At 38.1% G+C, this 26,825-nt stretch overlaps 2 protein-coding genes and 1 non-coding gene across 3 annotated transcripts in view; 2 read left to right on the plus strand and 1 right to left on the minus strand.

Moving 5' to 3' along the window:
- The window catches only part of WBP4 (WW domain binding protein 4), a 39,300-nt gene extending 35,482 nt beyond the window's left edge, over positions 1-3,818 (minus strand). The window contains exons 1-2 of the mRNA XM_077158383.1: positions 3,466-3,818; positions 2,418-2,490 (exon numbers count right to left, since the gene is read on the minus strand). Of these exons, the coding sequence (XP_077014498.1) occupies positions 2,418-2,490; positions 3,466-3,467 (75 nt within the window). The 5' untranslated portion in view covers positions 3,468-3,818. The remainder of the gene's footprint in view (positions 1-2,417; positions 2,491-3,465) is intronic.
- The window catches only part of ELF1 (E74 like ETS transcription factor 1), a 174,123-nt gene continuing 150,843 nt past the window's right edge, over positions 3,546-26,825 (plus strand). The window contains exon 1 of the mRNA XM_077158375.1: positions 3,546-4,258. The gene's annotated coding sequence lies outside the window, so the exon portion shown is untranslated. The remainder of the gene's footprint in view (positions 4,259-26,825) is intronic.
- TRNAE-UUC (transfer RNA glutamic acid (anticodon UUC)) lies at positions 4,289-4,360 on the plus strand. Its single transcript has one exon. It is a non-coding gene; the product is annotated as a tRNA-Glu (tRNA).

Genomic DNA, 26,825 nt, shown 5'->3' on the forward strand with positions numbered 1-26,825 from the left:
TGAACCATATTACTTATTATTATGCTCTGACTAGAGTTTCCTTTTGTTCCTAAAATAAACTATGATGACCATATTAACAGGCAAAAATACAAGGTAGCCCTGATGACTAATCTACTGACTATGATTGTAATAAGGAATCAAACAAGACATGAGGCCAAAAGAGCAGCATTAAAAAAAATCTTAACCTCAAGAAACACCTCTGAACATCAAATGTAAAAACTATAAAGTCTCTGGAATTTTAATGTTCTATTTGCTACATTAGGCAGAACACATAGAAAAATAAATCCTTAGAGCTCTGTTCCTCAAAAGTGAGAAAAACCCAGACCTTAAAAATTCCTACCAAATTGTAAACAAACACTTTCATATATTGTGGTAATAGTGTAAAACGGTACAACTCCTATGGAGAACAATTTGGCAGTATTTATCAAAATTACAAATACATTTACCCTTTGAACTGGTAATTTATTCTACAGCTATACCAGCACATATACAAAATGACCTTCACTGCGAGGTTATTCAATGCAGCATTGTTTGTAACAGAAAAAGACTTAAAACAGTCCAATTGTCTATAAGGGACTGGTTAAAAATACATTTATGGTACATTCCCACAGGTTGCTGTCATACAGAACAAAGAGGCTCCCTATGTATTGATAAAGAGCGCTCCAGGATTTACTATGCGATTAAAAAAATTATGGCAAAGAATAGTGCATATACATGCTACCTTTTATGTACATTGGAATAAGACTTTATAATTTTATATAGAAACAATGAAAGGGTAAACATGAAAATGAAGAAAGTGGAAATCTACGGGAAGTGACAAGTACTGGATGAATGGGGACAAGGCTGGGTGGGTAATATTAATACCTATGTAATAGAAATGCTCCCTCAATTAGAGGCATCTGGTTGTTATGCAATAAAATTTCTAGTAAATTCTGCAAAATAAGTCCTGTCAATTGAATCTCATGTGATGCATTAGCAAACCTAGTCTAAACCCGGAAGTATGATTTTGTAGAGCAAATAATCACCCCCTAATTTTCATATATTGGGTTTCCTCAAGTGATCACACCATACAAACAATATTTAAAAAGTGTTCAAAAGTAAATTGAAAATTGATGGTAACTAATATTTTAAAACTTTAACTTATGTGTGAGACTAAAGCAAAAGATGTTTATTTGGTACAAAATTTATATTTTGACTAGTACAGTTCCTAATATAACTTATATGGACAGCTTAATTGAACACCATAAGTACATGGAACCTTGAACAGGGCATGAGATTTTGTAGGTTTGTCCAGAGCGATGCCCTGATAAATCCCAGAGTGAAAAAAAAAAGGAAATTAATTTTGTTTCTGATTAATGATTAAATAAATGTGCATTAGCAACTGCAAGAAGATGAAGAGAGCCTACCCTGGTGGGATTATTTCCTCTAGAAAATTCAAAATTCATTGCACTGCTTGGATACCTCCAAAGAAAGACTTTCAGTGGTTTGTGTGGGGTTTCACATTTGTGACATTTATTTCTAAGGATGGCCTAACTTAAACATGATGGAAACTTAAGAATGTTAGTAACCGTTCAAAAAGACCAAAACAAAACAAAAGAAAAAAACAAACCCCAAAAGAAAAAAAATTACCCAAACACCTTATAGACAAGAGTAAATGTCTATTAAAAAAATAAAATACTGCTAAGAAGGGGCAAAGATTTTTCTGTGCATTCAGCGAACGCAAGTAAATGCACATGAATATATGACATACTTAACAGATACCCTAGCATATCTACACACACAATACTATGTTCAATGATATTCCCTGGGGGAAAAAAATCAAAGGTGCTTTTCTTATATCTTAAAAAGTTGAGTTTACACTAAGTGATACAGCTATAATGCGCTTAACAGAGTTGCTATTTTCATATTCCGTGACAGAAGTATTTATTTCAAATTTAAGCATCTATAGATGTAAAATTACGCATTATGTTTACTTCCAGAATGGAAAACATACAAGGAAAATTAAAGTTATGCTGATTATTTTTATACTTTAAGAATTTTCCACTCTTATTTTTGTTTGTATATGGCAGGTATTACAAATGCTGTTAAAAAGGAGATGCTTCATAAACAGACAAAATTAATCACTCAATGTTCATTTCCTGAAGGGAACTGATGGGCCATGGATTAATAAACAGGTTACTATAGTGCATATAATAATTTATTATATTATATATAAGTATACTTTTCATTAAAGTACAAAAAGTATGATGAAAAGGTTCATAACTTTCAAACAGGGAATAAGAAATCTTTTGATGTTTTGAAAAATTAAGAGCAATGTGCATGAAAGTGCTTTGTAAATTCTCAATTCAGATAAAAAAGGAACACTTCACGTGAACATATGAACATATTAGAATCTCTAACAGTGGAAATCATCCTACAGGCCTATTGTCCGCTATCCAGCACTTGCAGTAATCACAGAATTTCTTCGGTTGTGACTTCCAGTAGTCTGCCCTGAAAAAGGGAAAAACAAGTTTAAGCTTATTTATAATTAACAAAAAAGGTTAAGTTATGCATGCTTTACATCTGCTTAGAGCTGTAATGTCTTTGCTACTGAATCTCGCCTTGTCATATACACAGCACTGTTTCATTACTTAACCAGCTGAAAGCTGCCAACTGAAATTATTGCTAGTACAGTAAAGAAAAATTCTGCACCGCATTACTTATAAAATTCTCTGGAAAAAAAATACCGTTTTAAAAATCCGATTCCTTATTTGTTACTGTCATCAATGCAAAGGAATAAGGAATATCTGTGCCTTCGTGGCTTTTTTGGAAAATGCTGTAATAAAGACGTGAAGAAATTCAAAGTTTGCCTTAAATCAGGTTATTTCCTCCAAAAGAAAGAAGCGCAAGATTACTCTGATGGGAGACTGTGGTTCCTCAGAGACTTTATCAACAGATAAAATGTGTTCTTGAACCAATCAAAGTGTAAGGTTGGAAAAGCCCAAGGACCGCTCTGTCGTCCCCGGTTCCCCCACTCCCTAGGTCATTACACTACCCAGGCGCAGGCCGATTCTCGTGAGCTGGGTGGGAGGCAGCAGTTGGTGGCAGGCAGCCCAAGATTAAAGTTTCACAATACTCTAGGGTTCAAGCTTTCCGGAATCGAAAAGGGAGCCTGTGACCTCCGACTGCGGAGAGAAAAGCGCTCAGTCGTAGCGCGGCCGCCACTCAACTCCTCATTTTAGCTGGCCGCCGGTCCGCAAGCTCCCACCCGAGAGTCTGAACTCCACGGCTCGGGGGCGCTCGGGCGGGTAGCATTTCTCCGTCGCCCAAGAACCGGCCTCGCAGGTCTGGGGCCGGCCCCAGCGAGTTAAGAGCGCGTCAGTCACGCCCCGGGCTAAAAAGCGGTAGGGGGGGTGGGGAAATCCGGCTGAGAAAAGGCCGTTCGAAAAACAACAGCTCGTTGTTTAGAGCCTGACACCAACTCACATGACTGCGCCAGCCGCTCCGTGCGTCGTCCGGGGTACGGTTCAGTCTCGCGCTCTCCACGCACGCGGAGAACGAAGCCCGGCCCGCCTCGAGGCCGACCGGAGCCTGCAAGCCCGGACACCTCCCTCCTTCCCCGGGCCCAGCGTTCCACGGTTCCCAACTACGGGTGCCCGGAGGCCTCAACCCGCGTTCGAATTCTCCTTCTCTCCCCTCCCCCTACAGGGCGGTACTCCCGGATTCTCAGAGGTGGGGTCGGTATAAAGGGGTTGAGGTCACGCGAAGGGGTGAAAGCGCGACGCGACCTGAGCTGGACCGAGGAGCTTCAAGCCTCAACTCTCCACGTCACCCCGCCTATTCTCTCTCTACTCCCTGAGTATCCGGGACGCCCACCCTCCTTCTAGGCTCGCTGGCTCGAGGCCAAAGAGCTCGCGCGCCGCCTCCGCCCCGAACGCAAACAGCTGTTCCCAGAGACGTCGCCGCCCTCAACTTTGCCTACAAGTCCGCACGCACTTTGACCAGCGGGGGAACCCGGACCTGTAGGCTGGGGGCTGTTGGCGGAGTTAAAAAAAGAAAGGTGAAAGAGCTGGTTCTGGGGCCGCGAGTTATTGGGCTTCGCTTTAGAACTTTCCTTGGGCGACGGAGCGGCCCCTCCCCTCCCCCCACACCCGGGCATCGCGGCGGGCGCTACCCTTTTCTCGGAAGCGCGTGGACAGCGACTGTCGCGGCTCCAGTGGCGGCGAGGTGGTGACAGGGCTTGTGGTGACGGCAGCAAGCGGCGTTTGACGCTTGTCAGGTAGGTCACGGCGGCGTCGTTAGTTGTACTTCCCATATGGTCTAGCGGTTAGGATTCCTGGTTTTCACCCAGGCGGCCCGGGTTCGACTCCCGGTATGGGAAAAGTCGTATTATTGTCTTTTTAAAATCTGAATGGGAAAACAAATTATTTTCTAGGCGACTTTACAGTCTTTATGTCGGGGTACTGCCGTTTAAATAAGTATTTCTAAGATGAGCTTTGGTGAAGTGAGTGGCGCCCGTTGCCCGGCTGCGTTGGCCACGAGTGCTGGCGCCGTCCGGACTGGAGGAGTGATTGCGCTGGGCGTCTCTTTCCCCCGTGATCCGTTGGGCAGGAGTTTCACTTTCCCCGAGCGGGACATTTCCAGACTCTCGGAAGGTGATGATTAACTCCGACTTCGACTTATCTCCTCCCAGCCAGCCCTTCGGATCCACACCCTCCTCGGCCGCCTCCCTCCCGACTGTTCCCAGGGGCGCGGGGAGGGTTTGCCCGCACGCCGCAAGTGACCCTTGTCATCTCCCCGCCGGTGTTTCGGACAAGGACCCCTTACCCCCCCCTCCACACACACACACCCCAGGGAGTACAGCGCGCCCTTCTGCAGCCTCGCCGGGAGCGCGCGCCCGGGTGGCCGGAGAGTCCCGGCGCCGTGGCGGGGCGGGGCCGGCGAGTCTCGGTTTGCGCAGCTCGGGTCGCCGGCCTGGCCGCGTGTGCGCCGCTGGCCGAGCCCTTCCCAGCCCCGAGGCCGGCTTGCGAGCTCTTGCCGGGTCGACTTTTTGGGACGCTCTTCGCAGCTCTCAAAAAGTACTCCAGACTCAAAGCCACAGACTTGGGTGCGTTTTGCTCAGGAAGACCCCTGGAAAGGAAATCTTTTTCCTCCTTTCTTTTTCAATCGAGCAGCGGAGAAGTGAAATACCAAGACGAGGAGAGTCTTTAAAAAAGAAAATTGACTTTCTAAAGGAGCTAATATTTTGAACGCTGCAGATAGAAAGTCCTGGGGTGGGGTGAGTTAGAAGAGAAAAAAAAATTGGCAGGATAATGGGCAGGGGATGTTACAACAAAGTTTCACTGTATTTTTAAATATAGAAGTCCTGTTGTTTATTACAAAGAAGGGGCATCTGTGTCAGCAGCATGTAAACTGTAAGTGAAACAAAAGTGTTATCTCAAATGCAAGCTGAAATTAGAAAATAGGGTCAGCTATAATGTTTCAACTTTTGGGCCTTTGGGAAAAAATGAAGAAGAAAAAAGTGACTTTTGTAAGATGGGTTTCTGGTCATTTGTCTTTACTAAGACCTGAAGTTTTGTTCATATGCCTTCCCAAACTGTTCTTTGTGGTTTTAGCTTCACAGTAAAATTTGAAATAATCTGTAATGATTGATTAATTGGTTTTATAGTGTAAAACAGTCTCCACAACTAGAAATATTTTAAATCATTTTATTTAATTCGAATATTTGAACATGTACTCCAGGTATCACTGTTTGCTTTTTGAGAGTTACAAATGTTTAGGTTCTTCATGTTAGGAGGTAGTGGATAGAATACTGAACGCAGTTATTCTTTGGCCTCTGTGATTAAGTGTGTGAGCTTGTGGAAATCTTTCCCCTTCTCTGTGTTCTGGGTTTAGACATTCTTAATGATACATATAATTCACAAACTTCAGATAGAGTTGCAAGAATTGTTGAACATTTATTGAATGGGTAACGACAGTGAAAAAGTTTCATTTAAATGAGGAGGGGTATTATTGCTATTGTAAAGGAATCAGGTACTAAAGAATTAGGTCTAAAATTGGAAGGAAGAAAAAGTGGCCTCTACTTTAATTGCCACCAGAGAGAGCCTAACTTGGAATGCTTCCTTATGGTTTTGTACCTGTCTATGCTAAAATGAATGTTATTTTCAACTAAGCACCCGTTAATTGCAAATAGTCATATTGAATACTGGTGATTGAGTCCAGGAGAGTAGCTGGGTGACAACATCTCTGTCCAAGATGATAGCTGTGTACCAGACAGAATGTGTGATAAAGCAGCGTCTAAGGTGTAGATGTCCAGAACTGGGTGAAGAAGAGGACTGGAGAAGAGGTGTGGAGGGTGGAGTGTTTGCTCTGGCCTTGAAGAACTGGTTGGATTTCTCCTGGTGGGGTAATGTGAGTCATCATGGTGAGATGGGGGAACAGTTTGAGGTTGGTAGGTAGTCTAGTTTGGTGGGAGCACAAAAATACTGGAGGGAGAGCCATGGAAGATCAAGCTTAGAAGATGAAAAGGACTTTTAACTAGATTTTGTAGGTAATAGCTTCTTTTATCACAGGTGTGGCATTTTATGTCACTAGAGTTTTAAAAACTTGTTTTGGTCTCAGAAAAACTCAGAGCAGTAATGTGTAAACAAATTCTTGTTTTAAAAGATTCAAACAATACAGAAACACATAGAATATTTTATGCATGTAGGTTTTATGTTTGGGAATTGAATATTAATTTTCAATTAGAATGGAGAAAACATAGAGTTCCATTTATAAGAATGAAATCTAGGTTTAAACTGTGGAAATGAGCTAGAGCCAGACTCTTATTGTTTTACAATATTCTAAGAGCTCCTAATTACTGTAAGTAGGGCATATTCCTTAAGTGTGTGAGGATTTATTCATGTTTATGCCACGTTACCAAAACACCTTTGGTAGTCATTTACGTGCTTTCTCTTGTACCACAAAAGAAATTGATACTGATTAAATGGTGTGGGCTGACCTACATAGGCTCTTTAATATTTGTTAACTTTTATGAAATCAGAAGATATTTGAATGTTAAAGTTTGCAGAGTTGAGAATCTGTATTTATTATTGATATTTATTTATATGAGATTGAAAAATGATTATGACATTTTGGGTTAAAATCCACCTCTTCCCATAGTCTCCAACAGTATCTGACCTCTGCTTACCTCCCCAACTTCATCTCCTACCTTCTTTGCCATCTTTGCTGTACTTCAGCCACACTGGCTTCCTTTTTTGTTCCCTGAATATGCCAAACTTCTTGTCTCAGGTTTTCATTACTTGATGTTCCCTCTGCCTAGAATATTCTCACTCCAGCTCTTCACATCTCAGGTTAGCATTACCTTCTCAGAGAGATCTTCTCTAACTGCATAGTAGGAACTCCCTCTTTCTGTTTGTTTTCTATCTCTTTACTATTTTACTTTCTACATTTCATGCCTTATCTGAAATTACTCAGTTTATTAACTTGTTCTCTTCAACCAGAATGTAAGTTCCAGGGGGGTAAAGGTATTGTACAGTGAGAAATTCTTGTTTTATAAGATTCAAACAATAGTGGGGAAATTGGAATCCTCATACACTGCTGGGAAACAGATCGACTGTTTCATAAAAACGTTAAACATAGAATAACTATATAACCCAGCAATTTCAGTCATAGGTGCTATATGTGTGTGCGTGCGTGTGTGTATACATACATAGGGGAATGGATGACATTCCATTCTGAAATGGAATGCAAGTCCACTGAAAACTTGTATATGAATGTATATAGCAATATTATTCATGACAAAAGTGGAAACAATAAATGTCCGTTGATGAATGGATAAATAAAATAAGGCATATCCATGGAATGTTTTTTGGAATAAAAAGAAACGAAGTACTGATACATATCACAGTATGATTAAATCTCAAAAACATTATGCCAAGTGAAAGAAGCCAGACATGAAAGGCCACGTATTGTATGATACTGTTTATATGAAGTGTCCAGAGTTAAGATTCAAACAATAGAAAAGCATTGTATATTTTATCTCTCTGATATTACATTTATCATTTGGATAGTACATATTTTAAATAATAATGCAATAATTTAACTTTGAAATCCATCTCCTAGATGCCTCCAGGCCTGTGCTTGGTGAATAACTGATGAAGGAGATGAGATACAAGATAGTTAGGATATAATGCCCACTGTGATAAATGCCTGAAGTAGACTAAACCAAGGGTCAGAAGGGTTTGAAAATCCCCAAATATATCTGGATATGTGTGAGGGGAATAGGGAAATGTCTCCTCAGGGAGGCAGCGTTGGAGATGGGCTTAAACTGCTTGTTAATTGCTGGTAGAAATGGAAGGGAAGGCATCCAGAGGAAGCATGTGGGAGTCAGAGGCATATTAACAGTTGCTAGCACATTTTGGCTGAGCTGAGGGTGCAAGTAAGATAGGAAGAATAAATAAGGCTGCAATAATAGATTATGGTCTACAGCAGACAATGTCATTGTCTCCCCTGGAGTCTTTTTACCATCTCACAACCCCTTGTGTGGTCTAAGGCTCCTCCTAAATACTTTTAGTGACCAATACTTAGGAGGAGACTTAGCCCTAAACTGATAAGAGCTGGAATTGCCTGGAGTCTTATCTCTCCCCTACCCACCCCAGCAGTCAGCCGCTGACTGTCTTATTAGGAGTGTGATTTTGGAGCCCATACTTGGACTTATTCACCTTTGTATCACCAGCACTTGGAGTAGTTCTTAGTTCCTGATAAGCATTCAAAAAATATTTGAGTGAATGAATAAAACTAGGAAGTTGTAAGAGAAGTCAAAGAGGAGTTTATTTTACCCCCCTTTGACACTTACAGAGAATTTAGATAAGAAATTTAGGAAGATATTTTTGGGTCCTGATTGTGAAGATTCTTGAATTTTGGGTAAGGAGTTTATTAGCCAGGAGAAGAGATTTCTGGTAGTATGAAATTTGAATTCAATAGGATTAATTTTGTAGTGGTGTGTAGGATATACTGGAGGACAGGAGGATTATGTCTGTGGTGTCCATCCCACTTTTTCATTCCTATTCCCACTCTCCCTAGATTAGCCCTTGACCAAGGTCAGGGGACTTTGCAGAAAATTAGTATCTCCTCACAGGTCTCTTTATATGGCTAGTCTCTCCTGAATTAGGATGGTGGCAAGGAAATAGGAAGGATCTAAAGAGATAGATTGAAGGAAATATTTTCTGGGCTTCAGGAATGTAAGAGAAGGAGGAGAGATGTCATCAAGTGAATACTGCTAATTTCTATAAGAGAGAAATTAGGAGGCATGGTTTCTTATGGTCAGGGGAGGACAGGCAACTTTTGCTCTCAGGATTGGTCAGACAGTAGACTATTAGGTATTTACCCACCTGTGTATGTGTGTTGTGGTTATTTTTCCTTCTTTTTTACTAGATAACTTGTAGGTTTATAGAAGAATCACATAGAAGATGCAGAGTTCATAACCACCCCTCCTCATTAGCACTTTGCGTTAGTGAAGTACCTTTGTTACAGTTGGTCAAAGAATAATATTAACAATTGTACTATTAACTATAGTCATACAGTAGAGTTCATCGTATTGTACAGTCCCATGGTTTAAAGAAAAACTTTTCAAAAACCTAGTACCATATAAACCTAAAATTTCCCCTTTTAGCCACGTTGAAATTTAGAATGCAGTTCTATTACTTAGATTCACAATGTTGTGCTACCACAACCACCATTCATTACCAAAACTTGTGTTGTGACTTTTTGAATATTGAAATTCTACATTGAATCTAAGGACAAAGTTAATACTATATGACTGCCATCCTGTGGACAATAAACCTAACAAAAACCCTTCAGCATTACAGTAGAAATTGAAATTTACCATTTTAGAACTGGTTTTAGTTCTTCCACATTGGTACATGCTTATTAAATGGAGAGCTCATTAGATTAAAATTAGTTTGCTTTCTGTACATTTTCTGAGGATTTTAAGTAAGTGAATCTAAAATACAATCAGATTGCAAAAACATTCAAGAATTGTTTTTATATGACATACTTCTTGCTCCAGAAATTTCTTATCAAAGGATTTGTTTTTGTAAAACATTATGGCATGTAGGCCTGTTTTGTGGTTATCTTTTTTCCTTCTGTTTCATTAATTTTTTGCATGTCCTGTTTTTTAATGCATATGATACAGTCCTTAACAGTTATATTTCTTCAGATATATGTGGAAATTCCCTTTTATTTGGCTAAGTGAAAGTGGCCTTTCCTTTTGAATTAAAAGACTTTATTGAAAATTTGACTTCAGGAACAAAAACTACACATTGATAATAAAGCTTTATTGACCCAAAAGTATTTGCCATCAAAAATCAGTCATTGTATATTTCTAGTTGTAATAATGATAATTATGCCACAATTTAATTTCATTTTCTACTTTTATAATTACATAATAATGTCTAGGAGTTTATGGCATCTCTAATTATTATTTTGATTTTTATCTTTCACTGCAATTTTGTTGAGATATAGTCACATATCATATAATCCATCCAAAATCTACAGTCAGTGGCTCACAGTATCATCATATAGTTTGTGCATTCATAACCCGTCAATTTTATAACATTTTCATTACTCCAAAAAAAAAAAAGAAAAACAAACCCAAAACATCCCATGTCCATTATATCCCATTATTATTATTATTATCTTTATTACTCGTCTACTCATACACCTGATAAGGGGGTGTCAGTCACAAGTTTTTACAGTCACATGGTCACACGATAAAAGCTATATAGTTATACAATCGTTATCAAAGATCAAAGTTACTAGATTTCAGTTCAACAATTTCAGGTATTTCATTTGCTATTCTAATACACTAGAACTAAAAATAAATATATAATGAGTCAGTAGTCATAATCATTGGATAAATCTTAATTTCTTGGTTACAGCTCCTCCCTCTCATTTGATCCTTCTCTCAGTCTTCAGGAATATCTGGGCAATTCAGTCATCTTTGTGTTGAGAAGGGGTATCACCATTATGGGGTAGGGAGTAAAACTGGTTGATGTTCTTGGAGAGACTGCTACTCGGATTTCAGGTCTCATCTGGCACAGAAACATTCTGGAAGTCTTAAGTTTCTGAAAAAATGTTTATAGAATCTTAGATAGAGCCCAGGGTATTCTTTGGGGTTTTCAGTAATACTGTTGGGGTAATTTGCAATATTTCAGTGAAGCTTGCTTGTATAAGTGTAACCTCCAGAAAAACCTTTTTCTTTTCTTTTTTTAAAACTTTTTATTGTATAGTGTAACATATTTACAAAGTAAAGAAATAAAAAAGCAATGGTTTTCAAAGTGCTCTTTAACAAGTAGTTACAGGACAGATCCCAGAGTTTGTCATGGGCTCCGATATGTTCTGCTCAGATATTTCCTTCTAACTGCTCCAGAATATAGGGGACTTAGAAGACTTAAATATTTTTTTATCACCACAGTCGACTTTTTTCTTTCTTTTTTTTTGTGAAAAATAAAATATATACAAAAAAGCAATAAATTTCAAAGCACAGCACCACAATTAGTTGTAGAACATATTTCAGAGTTTGACGTGGTGATTCCACAATTTTAGGTTTTTACTTCTAGCTGCTCTAAGACACTGGAAACTAAAAGACATATCAATTTAATGATCCAGCAGTCATATTCATTTGTTATATCCTGTTATATTCTCTAACTCTACCATCACCTTTGATCTGTCTCTCCCTTTAGGGGTGTTTGGGCTATGCCATTCTAACTTTTTCATGTTGAAAGGGTCTAGAATGACCTCTGTTTGGAATTTCTTAGCTGCTGAAACTTTTATTTTGTTTCTTTGTTCCCTTTGGTCAAGAAGGCATTGTCAAACCCATGATGCCAGGGCCAGGCTATTCCCTGGGACTCATGTCCCACATTGCTGGTGAAACTTATACCCGTGGGAGTCACATCCCATCTAGTAAGAAGGATAGAGAGTTTATTTTCAGAGTTGATGTAGAGAGGCCTCATCTGAGCAACAAAAGAGGTTCTCTGGAGCTGACTCTTAGGCATAACCATAAGTAGGCTCAGCTTTTCCATTGCAGAAATAAGTTTTATAAGGGCAAGCTTTAAGAGTGAGGGTTTGGCTTATAAAATTGGGAATCCCTAACGATCAAAAGAATATCAAGAATTCACCAAATGAGGAAATTTAATCTTTTCATTTTTTTTTCTCCAGTCCCTCAAGGGAACTTTGCAAAAAAAAAAAAAAAAAATTTTTTTTTCTGCTCAAAATGTTCTGGAATATATTACATTAACCTATTGAGAGTAACAAAATCTCATTCCCTACTGTAGCTTCCATGCAATTATGTTGTTTAAATACGCTGACTTGACAGGTTAAATTTGATAGTGTGCTACAGAAAATTTGAATTTTGAATACGAACGTCTCTTCCTTTGTTCTCATACAGAAGTTGAGGTTTTACAATATAGACCATATAATCTTTTGTTATGTATTGTGATTTGCCTTGGTCCTTACTAGGTTATTTTCATTCATATCTCTAATTGAAGGCTGATCTCTTTTTCTGCTTCTTTAACAGTTGCTGCATGGAGTATTCCTGACTTTCAGAGCTGCAGAACTGAAACTCTTAAGTCTCTGGTATTACTCTAAGAGCTGCAGAACTCTGAGTCTCAGGTGTCATACAGATACCCAAAATTCCAGGGAACTACCTGGTTATGCACAAAGAACACAGCATCTCAGAATTTAGAAATAATAGTTAAAACTCAGGAGTAGATGTGATGCAGAGTTTATAACTAGGAACCATTACAATGAGCCTTGTTGAACATTCTGTACTCCTTAATATAATCGATTGCCTAGTCTCTGCCCTGTTTCTATCCACTGATAACTTATGCTCTTGAATTAAATTCTCAGAGTTTGCTCATTATGATTATTTTAGTGAGACCATACAATATTTGTTCTTTAGTTTCTGTGTACTTGGTTCTTATTCTTAAAAATTCTCCATGTTTTGATGAATTGCCTTAGTTGTATTTAGATACATGAGTTTGGATTTATATTATGTGTTACTTATTTAGAATGGCAGACTGGTCACAAATTAAGCAGTGGTAAACTGGTTTGAATCAAAATGAAATGGTGATTGTGAAAGACTTATTTGGTCTCTGTAACTCAGGAAATGGTTCAATCTTGAACTATACAAAATAAAACTTTCCCAGTAGATGAGCTGTTTATAGCCAATGATGTCACACTTGAATTCCCTGAGGGGTCAGGAAGGGTGGAGTAGTCATTTAGCACTTGAAATTTGTCTTACCAGTAAAGCAGAAGTTGGTTGAAGCAGGGATCTGACATCAGCAAGTGTTCTTTCAGAATGTGATATTTAATTGAACCCATAGATTCTTAAGTTTACTGATATTTCCATTTAGGGCCCTAACTTTTAGTGTTGGAGAACTTTTCCAAATACAATGTTAATCTATCAATTTTTTTTTTAATTGTAATGTGACCAATGTAGTAAACTTTAAATGCTTGTTTTTATTATGTTTTCAAGTAGATGTACAGGCTTGCAGGTGACTTTTCAAAAGTATTATTTGCTTATATCTGTATCTTATATTCTAGAGTTGACATAGTAGATTCTGAACAGTAAAAATGTAGATGTTTACCTGGGTCCACAACGTACATTGCCATATAAAAAATAGTATTTAGATATAGTTTGAGAAGTGTAACCTTCAAAATATTTCATGTTTATTTGCTCTTTTACTAAGCATTTAAATGAAGAGCCAGTGAAGTTAGAGATATGTTTATGTTTTATTACTTTTAACAGTTTAACTAGTATATCCTTTTTTGTTTTTTAATATTTTTGTTGGTAAATCTTCACACACATACAGTCCATACATGGTGTACTATCAGTGCCTCATCATCATCATAAAGTTGTGTATTCATCACCATGATCATTTTTAGAACATTTGCCTTACTCCATAAAAAGAAAAAAAGAGAAAAAATGTTTACATTGCATATTCCTTGCCCTACCCTCTCATTGACCTCCCGTATTTCAATCTAATTTCTTTTACCCCTTATCCCCTCCCATTTGTTTATTTTATCCATTTTTAAACATTTTTATTGTTAAATATAACATATATACAAAGAGAAAGAAAAAGCAATGATTTTCAACATAACACTTCAACGAGTAGTTACAGAACAGATTTCAGAGTTTGTTATGAGTTACCATTCCACTATTTCAGATTTTTCTTTCCAGCTGCTCCAAGCCACTGGAGACTAGAAGAAATATATGTATATTATAATCTTTTTTTGTGTGAAAAATAGCACATATACAAAAAAGCAATAAATTTCAAAGCATGTTGCAACAATTAGTTGTAGAACGGATTTCAGAGTTTGGTGTAGGTTACAATTCCACAATTCTAGGTTTTTCCTTCTAGCTATGCTAAGATACTGGAGTCTAAAAGAAATATTAATGTGATTATTCAGCAATCATACTCATTTGTTAAACCCTACCTTCTCTATATAACTCCACCATCATCTTTGATTTTTCTCTCACTCTTTGGTATATTTGGGTTATGGCCATTCTAACTTTTTCATATGGGAAGGGGCAGGCAATAATATGAGGTAGTTGATGTTCTGGAGATGCTAGCCCCTTTGCATTTCAGGGGACCCATCTGGATGTTGTAGGTTTCTGGAAAGGTACCCTAGTGCATGGAACCTTTGTAGAATCTTGTATAATGCCCTGGGTGTTCTTTAGGATTGGCCGAAATGGTTTTGGTTAGGGTTTGGCAAGTTATGATGGGTAGCAATGTCCAACTGAAGCTTGTGTAAGAGTGATCTCCAGAGTAGCTTCTCGACTCTGAACTCTCTCAGCCACTGATGCCTTATTTGTTACACTTCTTTCCCCCCTTTTTTTCAGGATGGCATTGTTGATTCCACGATGCCAGGACCCCAGACTCATCCCTGGGAGTCATCTCCCATACCACCAGGGAGACTTTCACCCCTGGATGTGATGTCCCATGTAGAGGAAAGGGCAATGATTTCACTTGCGGAGTTGAGTTTAGAGAGAAAGAGAGGCGACATCTGAGCAAAAAAAAAGTCCTTTGGAAGTAACCCTTGGGCATACCTATAGGTAGGCTGAGCTTCTCCACTACATACATAAGCTTCACAAGAGCAAGCCTGAAGATCAAGGACTTGGCTTATTCATTTGGGTGTCCCTAATGTTTGACACAGTATCAGGGGTTTCCCTGATGGTAAAGTTTAATAATTCCGTAATTCTTCTCCCATCCCTTCAGGGATTTTGCCAATACTTTTTGATTATCTGCTTAATATTCTCGGTGATATATCCAGGTAATACATTAAGCTATACAGGATAAAGGCCCTCATTCTTTGTTGGGCTCTGTGGTAGTTAGATTCAGTTGTCAACTTGGCCAGGTGAGCATACCTAGTTTTGTTGCTGCAGACATGAGCCAATGGTATGTGAACCTCATCTGTTGCTGATTTACATCTGCAATCGGCTAGGAGGTGTGCCTGCTGCAGTGAAGGAGATTTGACTTAATTGGCTGGTGCTTAAATGAGAGACCGCAACATAGCACAGCCCAAGCAGCTCAGTCTTCCTCATCTCAGCACTCGCAGCTCAGCCCAGGCCTTTGGAGATGGAGAAAGAAGTCACCCCGGGGAAAGTTGTTGGAACCCAAGGGCCTGGAGAGAAGGCCAGCAGAGACCATTCTGTGCCTTCCCACGTAAGAAAGAACCTCAGTGGAAAGTTAGCTGCCTTTCCTCTGAAGAACTAACAAAATAAATGCCCTTTTATTAAAAGCCAATCAGTCTCTGGTGTGTTGCATTCCGGCAGCTAGCAAACTAGAACAGGCTCCCTGTGTTTGGATTCTTTAAATGATATCCATATTTTTTTTACTCATCATCTGTCCATACCCTGGATAAAAAGAGCATCAGATACAAGGTTTTCACAATTACATGTTTACATTGTAAAAGTTTTATTATTATACAGTTATCTTCAAGAATCAGGCTTACTGGAACATAGCTCAACAGTTTCAGGTACTTCCCTCTAGCCACTCTAATTTACCATAAATTCAAAAGGGATATATATATAATGCATAAGAATAATCTCTAGGATAGCCTCTCAACTCTGTTTGAAGTCTCTCAGCCACTAAAACTTTCTCTCTTACCCTTTTGGTCAAGAGAGCTTTCATAATCCCATGATGCCAGGTCCTGGAAAATCCTGGAAGTTCTGTCCCACATTGCCAGGATGATTTACATCCCTGGGAGTCATATCCCATGTAACGGGGGAAGGGTAGTGAGTTCACCTGCCAAGTTGGCTTAGAGACCAGTTCTGAACAACAAAAGAGGTTCTCTGAGGGTGATTCTTAGGCAAAATTTTAAGTAGGCTTAGCTTTTCCTTTGCAGGAATAAGTTTCATAGGGGTGAGCCCCAAGATTGAGGGCTCAGCCTCTTGATTTTGTTTGTGAGAATATCAGAAGTTCTCCAAATGGGAAAGTTGAGTATTTCCTCCTTTCTCCCCAATCTCTCAGGGGGACGTGGGAAATACTTCTTTATTTGCTGTGCACATTACTCTGGGATTTTTTTGGGCAAAACACTAACCTGTACAAACCAACAAGATACCATGCCCTATCCAAGATTCAGTGTACTTGTGGTGTTCAACTAAACTGTCCATACAAGGTAAATTGGATAATGTGCTACCCAAAATATGAATTTTTCACCAACTAAACATCTCTCCCTTTGGTCTCACACAGAAGTTGAAGTTTTAACATATGGAGGATATTATCCTTTACCCTGTATTCTTATCTAACCCAGTCCTATCCATATCAATTTCATTCATATCGCTAGTCAAAGTCTGATCCCTTTTTCAGCTTTTCAGCAGTTCTTGTATGGGGTACTGCTGATTTTCATAGCTTCAATGCTCTAACTCTGATTCTCAGATGTCACATAAATACCCAAAAGTTTCTAGCATATCCTAAATGATACCATTTTAGGTTAATGATAGCTTTCCCTTTTACTTTTCACACTTGAGCTCACTTTCACTAATATAAACAAAATATTTTGTACTCTGAAGAGTAATAACACAGATGAGTTGAATTTTGAAAAAGCAATTAACAGCTGTTTGATAAGTTTTGTATGTTAGGTGTGTGAGTGTGCAAATTTTAATAGGTCTCTTATTTTTAAGCACAAAATATGCTTAGATGGCACTATTAAATATCTTTGGTTTAAAACTTTTTATGCTTTATTATTATTTTTTTTTTATCCTTGGAGAGATATTTAGCTAGCTGCTTCTCAAGCCAGGTCTTTCTAGATTGTCTTAACTCTATAGTTCAGTCTTTTAGGTTAGCAAGAATCCCTTGTGAATTCAGAATACCAAGATCAGGATACATTTCTGATTCAGAATGTGTTGGTATATTGTTCTGTTTGAAGATTTTTATGTTTCCAGATTTAATCCAGTATTTAATTTAAGCTTTCAGCGTTGTAATGGGATTTGTTTTACCCTCGCTTTCCTAACATCTGTGTTTATCACTAATACCCTTTCTTGCCTGGGAACGTGGAAGACCCTGTTAACTGGCAGGAATGGGGCCCTCCCATCACCTCCTGAGTAGGGCAAGCATTGACCTAGTTGTAAAGACTGAAGTAGAAAGCAGTTCAGGAAAGGTATGATTGCAGGCAAAGGTGTCTCAGCACGTGGTTGGGAGGTGGGAATGGGGAATGACCTGAGGAGAGGCAGAACATAGGATTGAGGAATTCAGAGCTCTAAGTGGGCTGGTGGCAATAGACAATTTCAGGTATGAATAGGAATGCCTTTCTTTCTTTGTTCTCCCTTGTTTTTTTTTTTTAATCATCATGCATAAAGCACAATTTATTGTCCTTTAAAATCCTGCTTTGAAGAACTTCTTTCTTTTGCATTGTCAGTAGCTTGGAGAATGCTTTCATTAATTAATTTATTTTTTTAAATTTTTTTTATTAATCAAAAAAAAGAAAAGAAATTAACACAACATTTAGAAATCATTCCATTCTACACATGCACTCAGTAATTCTTAGTATCATCACATAGATGTATGATCATCATTTCTTAGTACATTTGCATCGATTTAGGAAAAGAACTAGCAAAACAGCAGAAAAACATATAGAATGTTAATATAGAGAAGAGAATTAAAATAATAATACTAATAAAAAATATATATATATAAAAAGGAAAAAAAAAAACAAAAACAAAAGATACAAACAAACAAACAAAAAACTATATTTCAGTTGCAGCTTCATTCAGTGTTCCAACATAGTTACATTACACTTAGGTATTATTGTGCTGTCCATTTTTGAGTTTTTGTATCTAGTCCTGTTGCACAGTCTGTATCCCTTCAGCTTCAATTACTTATTATCTTACCCTGCTTCTAACTCCTGCTGGTCTCTGTTACCAATGATATATTCCAAGCTGATTCTCGAATGTCGGTTCACATCAGTGGGACCATACAGTATTTGTCCTTTAGTTTTTGGCTAGACTTACTCAGCATAATGTTCTCTAGGTCCATCCATGTTATTACATGCTTCATAAGTTTAGTCTGTCTTAAAGCTGCATAATATTCCATCGTAGGTATACGCCACAGTTTGTTTAGCCACTCGTCTGTTGATGGACATTTTGGCTGTTTCCATCTCTTTGCAATTGTAGATAATGCTGCTATAAACACTGGTGTGCAAATGTCCATCTGTGTCTTTGCCCTTAAGTCCTTTGAGTAGGTACCTAGCAGTGGTATTGCTGGGTCGTAATCCATTCTGCCAGTCTATGTCTTTTGATTGGGAAATTCAGTCCATTAACTTTTAGTGTTATTACTGTTTAGATAATATTTTCCTCTACCATTTTGGCTTTTGTATTATATATATCATATCTGATTTTCCTTCTTTCTGCACTTTACTCCATACCTCTCTCTTCTCTTTTCGTATCTGACTCTAGTGCTCCCTTTAGTATTTCTTGCAGAGCTGGTCTCTTGGTCACAAATTCTCTCAGTGACTTTTTGTCTATAAATGTTTTAATTTCTCCTTCATTTTTGAAGGACAATTTTGCTGGATATAGAAGTCTTGGTTGGCAGTTTTTCTCTTTTAGTAATTTAAATATATCATCCCACTGTCTTCTAGCTTCCATGGTTTCTGCTGAGAAATCTGCACCTAGTCTTATTGGGTTTCCCTTGTATGTGATGGATTGTTTTTCTCTTGCTGCTTTCAAGATCCTCTCTTTCTCTTTGACCTCTGACATTCTAACTAGTAAGTGTCTTGGAGAACGCCTATTTGGGTCTAATCTCTTTGGGGTGCGCTGCACTTCTTGGATCTGTAATTTTAGGTCTTTCATAAGAGTTGGGAAATTTTCAGTGATAATTTCTTCCATTAGTTTTTCTCCTCCTTTTCCCATCTCTTCTCCTTCTGGGACACCCACAACACGTATATTTGTGCGCTTCATATTGTCATTCAGTTCCCTGATTCCCTGCTCAAGTTTTTCCATTCTTTTCCCTATAGTTTCTATTTCTTTTTGGAATTCAGATGTTCCATCCTCCAGTTCACTAATTGTAGCTTCTGTCTCTTTAGATCTACCATTGTAGGTATCCATTGTTTTTTCCATTTTTTCTTCTTTGTCCTTCACTCCCATAAGTTCTGTGATTTGTTTTTTCAGATTTTCTATTTCTTCTTTTTGTTCAGCCCATGTCTTCTTCATGTCCTCCCTCAATTTATTGATTTGGTTTTTGAAGAGTTTTTCTATTTCTGTTCGTATATTCAGCATTAGTTGTCTCAGCTCCTGTATCTCATTTGAACTATTGGTTTGTTCCTTTGACTGGGCCATATCTTCAATTTTCCTAGCGTCATCCATTATTTTCTGCTAGTGTCTGGGCATTTGATCAGATTTCCCTGGGTGTGGGACCCGGCTGGTTGAAAGGTTTTTCTGTGAAATCTCTGGGCTCTGTTTTTCTTTTCCTGCCCAGTAGGTGGCGCTCGTGGCGCTCGTCTGTCTGCGGGTCCCACCAGTAAAAGATGCTGTGGCTCCTTTAACTTGCCAATCCGAATCTTGCAGTCGGCCCGGGAAACCGCGGGTGGAGGGGGGGGGGGTCGCCGGCTGCCGCGGCTTGGGGGAGTGCCGGTCCAAATTGCCCAGCTGGCCCGAGATGCCAAGCATGGCGGGAGGGCCCCACTATCCAATGTTTCCAGTCAGACTGGGGAGCCACGTGCGTGGAGGGGACCCCAGTCACCAGCCACCCCGACTGGGAAAACACACGCCCCTCGGGTATCTCACCGCAGCGGATTCTCCCTGCCTGTTCAGCCGTTCCAGAATGGGGTATGCTGTCTTTTTGGTCTCTGTCGTGGCTCCGGTTGCTGTTTCTTATTGTTTCTGTTTCTTTAGTTGCTGTTCTGGAGGAGGAACTAAGACCTGCGTGTCTTACTAAGCCGCCATCTTCTCTGGAAGTCCGCTTTCATTAATTTATGGTGACTACTTTAAGAGGACTTTTTACCACAAGTTTGTAGGACAGATGTATAAAATTTATTAAAAAATACACTCCAGTTTATATTTGGAGATGCAAGCTATGTAGAAAATCGTGAAAAGGGATAAAATTACTACTTTCTCCAACAATTGAGTTTAGGTCCTGGGGCTATAACATTGAACAAAGCGGACAGGATTCTCATGGAGTTTACAGTTTAGTGGGCAAGACAGACATTGAACTAGTAAAAAGTGTGCTTTAGTATTATATGTATAACAGAGACCCCTAACTGGGTGAGAAAAAAGACTAGATTGAGAAGGTATCCCTGATGAAATCATGTTTAAATAGAGACCTGAAGTATGAGTTGGCTAGGAGATGGGGAAAGAAGGCTGAAGGAGTAGTATTTTGCAAATGCACTGAAGCAGGAAAGGAAAGATACACTTTGGATGAAAGAAGGCCTGAAAGGTTGTAATGTAGGGTGTGAGATATGATGGGAGTTGAGGGTAGCAGGTGTCAGCTCATAAAGTATTGTACCTTGTGTGAGGGATTTTGAATTTAATTTAAGCAGAGTGGGCAGAACATGACAGATTTTAAACCAGGCAGGTTTAAAACCATGGATGGTGGAAGGTGGAATTGTAGTGAAAGTATGGAGAATAATTATGTACCTTTTTGTACAGTGTGCCTTTTAAATTCGGGTCACCTACTGTCATCGTCAGATTCATGTGTCAGCTTGGCCAGGTGGTGGTGCTCGGTTGTTGGGCAAGCGCTGACCTGTCTGTTGCTATGAGGACATTTCATGGACTTAAATCATGATCATGTTGGCTGCATCCATAGCTGATTGCGCACTTGCAAGAGAAGTGTCTTCTGCAACGAGTGATGGTTAATCTAATCACCAGAAGGCTTTTAATGAGTATTCAGAAGAGTTCCTGCTTCAGCCATCCCGCCTCTCCTGAGAGTTTGTTGAGGACCTTCATCGGAGCTGCCAGCTTGCAGCCTGCTCTACAGACCTTGGACTGTACATCCCTGCAGTTATGTGAGACACTTTTATATTTGCAGATATCTCCTGCTGATTCTCTTTCTCTAGAGAACCCTAACTAATATACCTACTTAATCTGGTAGTTGGATATTGGGGGGAAAAGTGGTACTGTTGGACTTACTGAAATGATATATTGGTTGCTGTTGTGGCCTGTAAATAAAGTAAAATATACTTAAAGGGTGAATTTAAAGAATTTTTCTAAGTTAAGTAAGTACAGGTGATTTTCACTTTTATACTCTGGCTTGATAGTGGAAGCTCTTAGAAATGGATTAGATTGTGCAGGAAGAGTCTGGAGGAAGAAAAAGGCTTTGAACTGAGCCTTTAGACCCTAGTGTTCAAGGATCAGGTAGAAGAGGCAGGGCAAAGAAGACAAGTAGAGTGGTCAGAGGATTGGGGGGAGAATCAGAAGAAAGCATGGCTTCTAAGAAGACAAAGACTTATTTTCAAGAGAATCAAATGAATCAAATGATTTCTGTAGGCCTAACAAAATGAATTCTGCAAGTGTTAGCTGGATTTAGCTATGTGGAAGGCCTTGAGTTTATTTATTTAATGTTTTCTTTTCTTTCTTTCTTTTTTTTTTTGTTGTGATGTCTTCATTTATCATACTATCTATCCGAAGTATGCAGTCAGTGGCTCATAATATCATCACATAGTTTGCATTCATCAGCATGATCATTTTTAGAACGTTTGATCACTCCAGTAAAAGAAATAAAAAAGAAGAAAGTAAAAAACCATACATCCCATGCCACTTACCCTTCACTCTCATTGACCATTAGTATTGCAATCTACCCAATTTTTTTTTTTTTACCCCTTAATCACTCCTATTATTTATTTATTTTTTGATCCATATTTTTTTACTGATCTGTCTATACTCTGGATAAAGGGAGCCTCAGACAAGGTTTTCACAATCACATGGTCACATTGTGAAAGTTATATAGTTATACAGTCGTGTTCAGACATCAAGGCTACTGAAATACAGTTCAGCAGTTTCAAGTACTTCCTTCTCCAATACACCATAGACTAAAAAGGAATAAAAATATTCCTTTTAAACTATCATAGTACTGTGATATACTATCATAGTACTATGATAATAACCGCTTGATGGTGACCTCCTCATGCATTTACCTTATTAATAATTTTTAATGATTGAATGGTATAGGTCATTTTGAAAAAAAATTGCGCTGAACATCTATCTACATCTTTGCATATATAATCTTGTTAGAATAAATTCTTAGGACTGAAAATACTGGGTGAAGAGAGATATACATTAAGGTTTGTTGATTGTCAAATTGCCTACTGGAATGATATTCTTACTCTCATGTCTGTGAGAGCATTTTCCTCTCCTATGCCCTCTCCAATCATTTTAATTCTTGCTAATTTAGTATGTGAAAATGGTATTTTGTTTTTCCTGCTCTGAGGTTGTGAGAATGGACGTCCTTGAACATCTTTTCCTTTTTTGTCCATATTTGTTTTGTGAATTGACTATTCATGCCCATGCTAATTTTTTTATTAAAATATTTGAGTTGAATAATATTTTTTCCATATTTTATTACAAAAGTTTTTAAATATACAGCAAAGTTTAAAGAATTTTACTGTGAACACTTGTATACCTGCAGGATAGATTTTACTGTTAATGTGTTACTGTATTTGCTTTTATCCATCCTTTTGTCTATCATTTTTTCTTCATCCTAAAACATGTGTTTATATATACATATATAATAACTTATTTGTATATATATAAAATACGTTATTTAGCATGTGTATCATTGACCAGAGTTTCATATTTGTTTAGTTCTTTTTTTATTTTGTGGTAAAATTTATATAAAATGAAATCCATGAATCTTTTTGCCTTAAACATTTTATTTTAACTTAAAACATAGAATTGGATATTCATTTGTCAATTTTTTGATGACAGGAACAGAAACATTCTTTGAGAATGGGGTCACTGTTGCAGTTCCATTTTGTATTTTTCTTACACACCTAGGATTGTCTAAGATTTCTAGTTTTGACTTTTTTGTCTGGGGCAAGAACTTTGTTTTTTGTAAAGCATTGGCTGAGTTTTGACAAATGTATTCCTTCACGTGTGTAAGTCAAATTGAGAATTACACATATTCTTTTTCATTAAAAAGACTTTTTGCAATATTTTCTCCCTGTTTTTTTCTTTGCCAGTAGTTCTGGTTATGGTGCTTCTTATTTTTATGTAGTCAAATGCAATCCTTTTCTTTTACTTTTTTCTGGCCTTTTATGTCATGCATACAAAGACATTCCTTATGAAATATACAAGTGTTTATTTTTCTGGTTCTTTCCTTTTTTTATGTTTAAATCTCTAAATTTGGAATAATATGATGTTGGGTTTTTTTGTTTTTTTTCTTTTTAGTGGTTAGCAACTGAAATTATTAGCTAATGTCATTTAATGAACAATCTTGTCTGATTTTCTTCCAGATGAAATAGAATTTAATGTTTTTATTAATGCCATTTTTATCATAGTTTAAGTTCATGTATAGAACCTCTTTTTTTTCAAATTTATTTGTTAGATATAACAACATACAAACACTGACATTCTTACCATATGATCATTCCATTCTTGATACATAATCAATAACTCACAATATCATCACATAGGTATATATTCATCATCATGATCATTTCTTAGAACATTTGCATCAATTCAGAAAAAGAAATAAAAAGAAAACAGAAAAAGAATTCATACATTCTCCTTACCCCTCCCTTTCATTGATCACTAGCATTTCAGTCAAAATTTACTTTGACATTTGTTCCCCCTATTATTTATTTTTATTCTATATGTTTTACTCGTCTGTTGATAAGATAGATAAAAGGAGCATCAGACACAAGGTTTTCACAAACACACAGTTGAAAGCTATATCATTATACAGTCATCTTCAAGAAACATGGCTACTGGAACACAGCTCTACATTTTCAGGCAGTTCCCTCTAACCTCTCCATTACACCTTGACTAACGAGGTGATACCTATTTAATGCATTCGAATAACCTCCAGGGTAACCTCTCGACTCTGTTTGAAATCTCTCAACCATTAACACTTTATTTTGTCTCATTTTGCTCTTCCCTCTTTTGGTCAGGAAGGTTTTCTCAATCCCTTGATGCTGAGTCCCAGCTCATTGTAGGGTTTCTTTCCCACGTTGCCAGGAGGGTCCACACCCCTGGGAGTCGTGTCCCACATAGGCAGGGGCAGGGCGGTGAATTAGCTTGTTGTGTTGGCTGAGAGAGAGAGGCCACATCTGAGCAACGAAAGAAATTCTCTTGGGTGTGACTCTTAGTCCTAATTTTAAGTAGACATGACCTGTCCTTTGTGGGGTTAAGTTTCATATGAACAAACCCCAAGATTGGGGGCTCAGCCTCTTGCTTTGGTTGTCCCCACTGCTTATGAGAATATCAAGAATTCTCCACTTGGGTAAGTTGAATCTTCCCCCTTTCTCACCATTCCTCCAAGGGGACTTTGCAAATACTTTTTATACTCACAGTTCAAATCACTCTGGGATTTGTTGGGGCATCACTCTGGACAGACATACAAAATCTTATGCCCTACTCACGGTTCCACGTACTCATGGTGTTCAATTAAGCTTTTCACATAAGTTATGTTAGGAACTGCATTAGTCAAAATAGAAATTTTGTACCAAATAAACATTTTTTGCTTTACTCTTACACATAAGTTACAGTTTTAAAATATGAATTACCATGTATTTTCAACACCTGCAGTATTGACATTCCTTTGTTCTTCCTCATGCAAAAACATTTTTCATTTGTATATTTAGTCCCTATCATTATACATTCTAGGCCTTCCTAGATTATGCCATCTCAGCTTTTATCAGATCTCTTTTTTAATAGTGTCATATTTCTTTTTTGATATCCTATTCCGTTTAATTTATTTATTCTTACCTTTGAATTAGTTGAGGTGTTTTGTTTTCTGGTAAGGCACATCCCTCTTCACTATTCCCTTTTAAAGGTTTCTTGACATTTTTATGTACTCTTTTTTTTTTTAAATTTTTTTTATTAATTAAAAAAATTAACAAACAAAACATTAAGATATCATTCCATTCTACATATACAATCAGTAATTCTTAATATCATCACATAGTTGCATATTCATCATTTCTTAGAACATTTTCATCAATTTAGAAAAAGAAATAAAAAGACAACAGAAAAAGAAATAAAATGATAATAGAGAAAAAAAAGATTATACATACCATACCCCTTACCCCTCGCTTTCATTTACCACTAGCATTTCAAACTAAATTTAACATTTGTTCCCCCTATTATTTATTTTTATTCCATATGTTCTACTCTTCTGTTGATAAAGTAACTAAACGGAGCATCAGACACAAGGTTTTCACATTCACAGAGTCTCACTGTGAAAGCTATATCATTGTTCAATCATCATCAAGAAACATGGCTACTGGAACACAGCTCTGCATTTTCAGGCAGTTCCCTCCAGCCTCTCCACTACATCTTGAACAACAGGATGATGTCTACTTAATGCATAAGAATAACCTCCAGGATAACCTCTCGACTCTGGAATCTCTCAGCCATTGACACTTTATCTCATTTTGTTCTTCCCCCTTTGGTCGAGAAGTTTCTCTCAATCCCTTGCTGTTAATTCTCAGCTCATTCTAGGGTTTTTCTCAGTCCCTTGATGCTGAGTTTCAGCTCATTCCAGGATCTCTGTCCCACGTTGCCAGGAAGGTCCACACCCCTGGGAGTCCTGTCCCACGCAAAGAGGAGGAGGGTGGTGAGACTACTCGTCATGTTGGCTGGAGAGAGAGGCCACATCTGAGCAACAAAAAAGGCTCTCTTGGGGGTGACTCTTAGGCCTAAATTTTAAGTAGACTTGACCTATCCTTTGTGGGGTTAAGTTTAATATGAACAAACCCCAAGACTGGGGGCTCAGCCTACAGCTTTGGTTGTCCACACTGCTTGTGAGAATATCAGGAATTCAACTTGGGGAAGTTGAATTTCTCCCCGCTCTCACCATTCCCCGAAGGGGGCTTGCAAATACTTTTCCAGTCACTGATCAAATTACTCTGGGATTCATTGGGGCATCACTCTGGACAAACCAACAAAATCTCATGTCCTATCTGAGATTCCAAGTACTTATGACATTCAATCAAACTATCTGCATGAGTTATATTAGGAAATGCTCTGGTCAAAACATAAATTTTGTAACAAACATTTTTTGCTTTAGTCTCACACATAAGGTGACATTTTAAAGTATTAATAATCATCTGTTTTCAGCACCCTGCAATAATGACATTCCTTTGTTCTTCCTCATGCAAAAACATTTTTAAAATTTGTACATTTATGTACT

This window comes from Tamandua tetradactyla, chromosome 4 (genome assembly GCF_023851605.1).
Source record: "Tamandua tetradactyla isolate mTamTet1 chromosome 4, mTamTet1.pri, whole genome shotgun sequence".
Taxonomy (NCBI): Eukaryota; Metazoa; Chordata; class Mammalia; order Pilosa; family Myrmecophagidae; genus Tamandua; species Tamandua tetradactyla.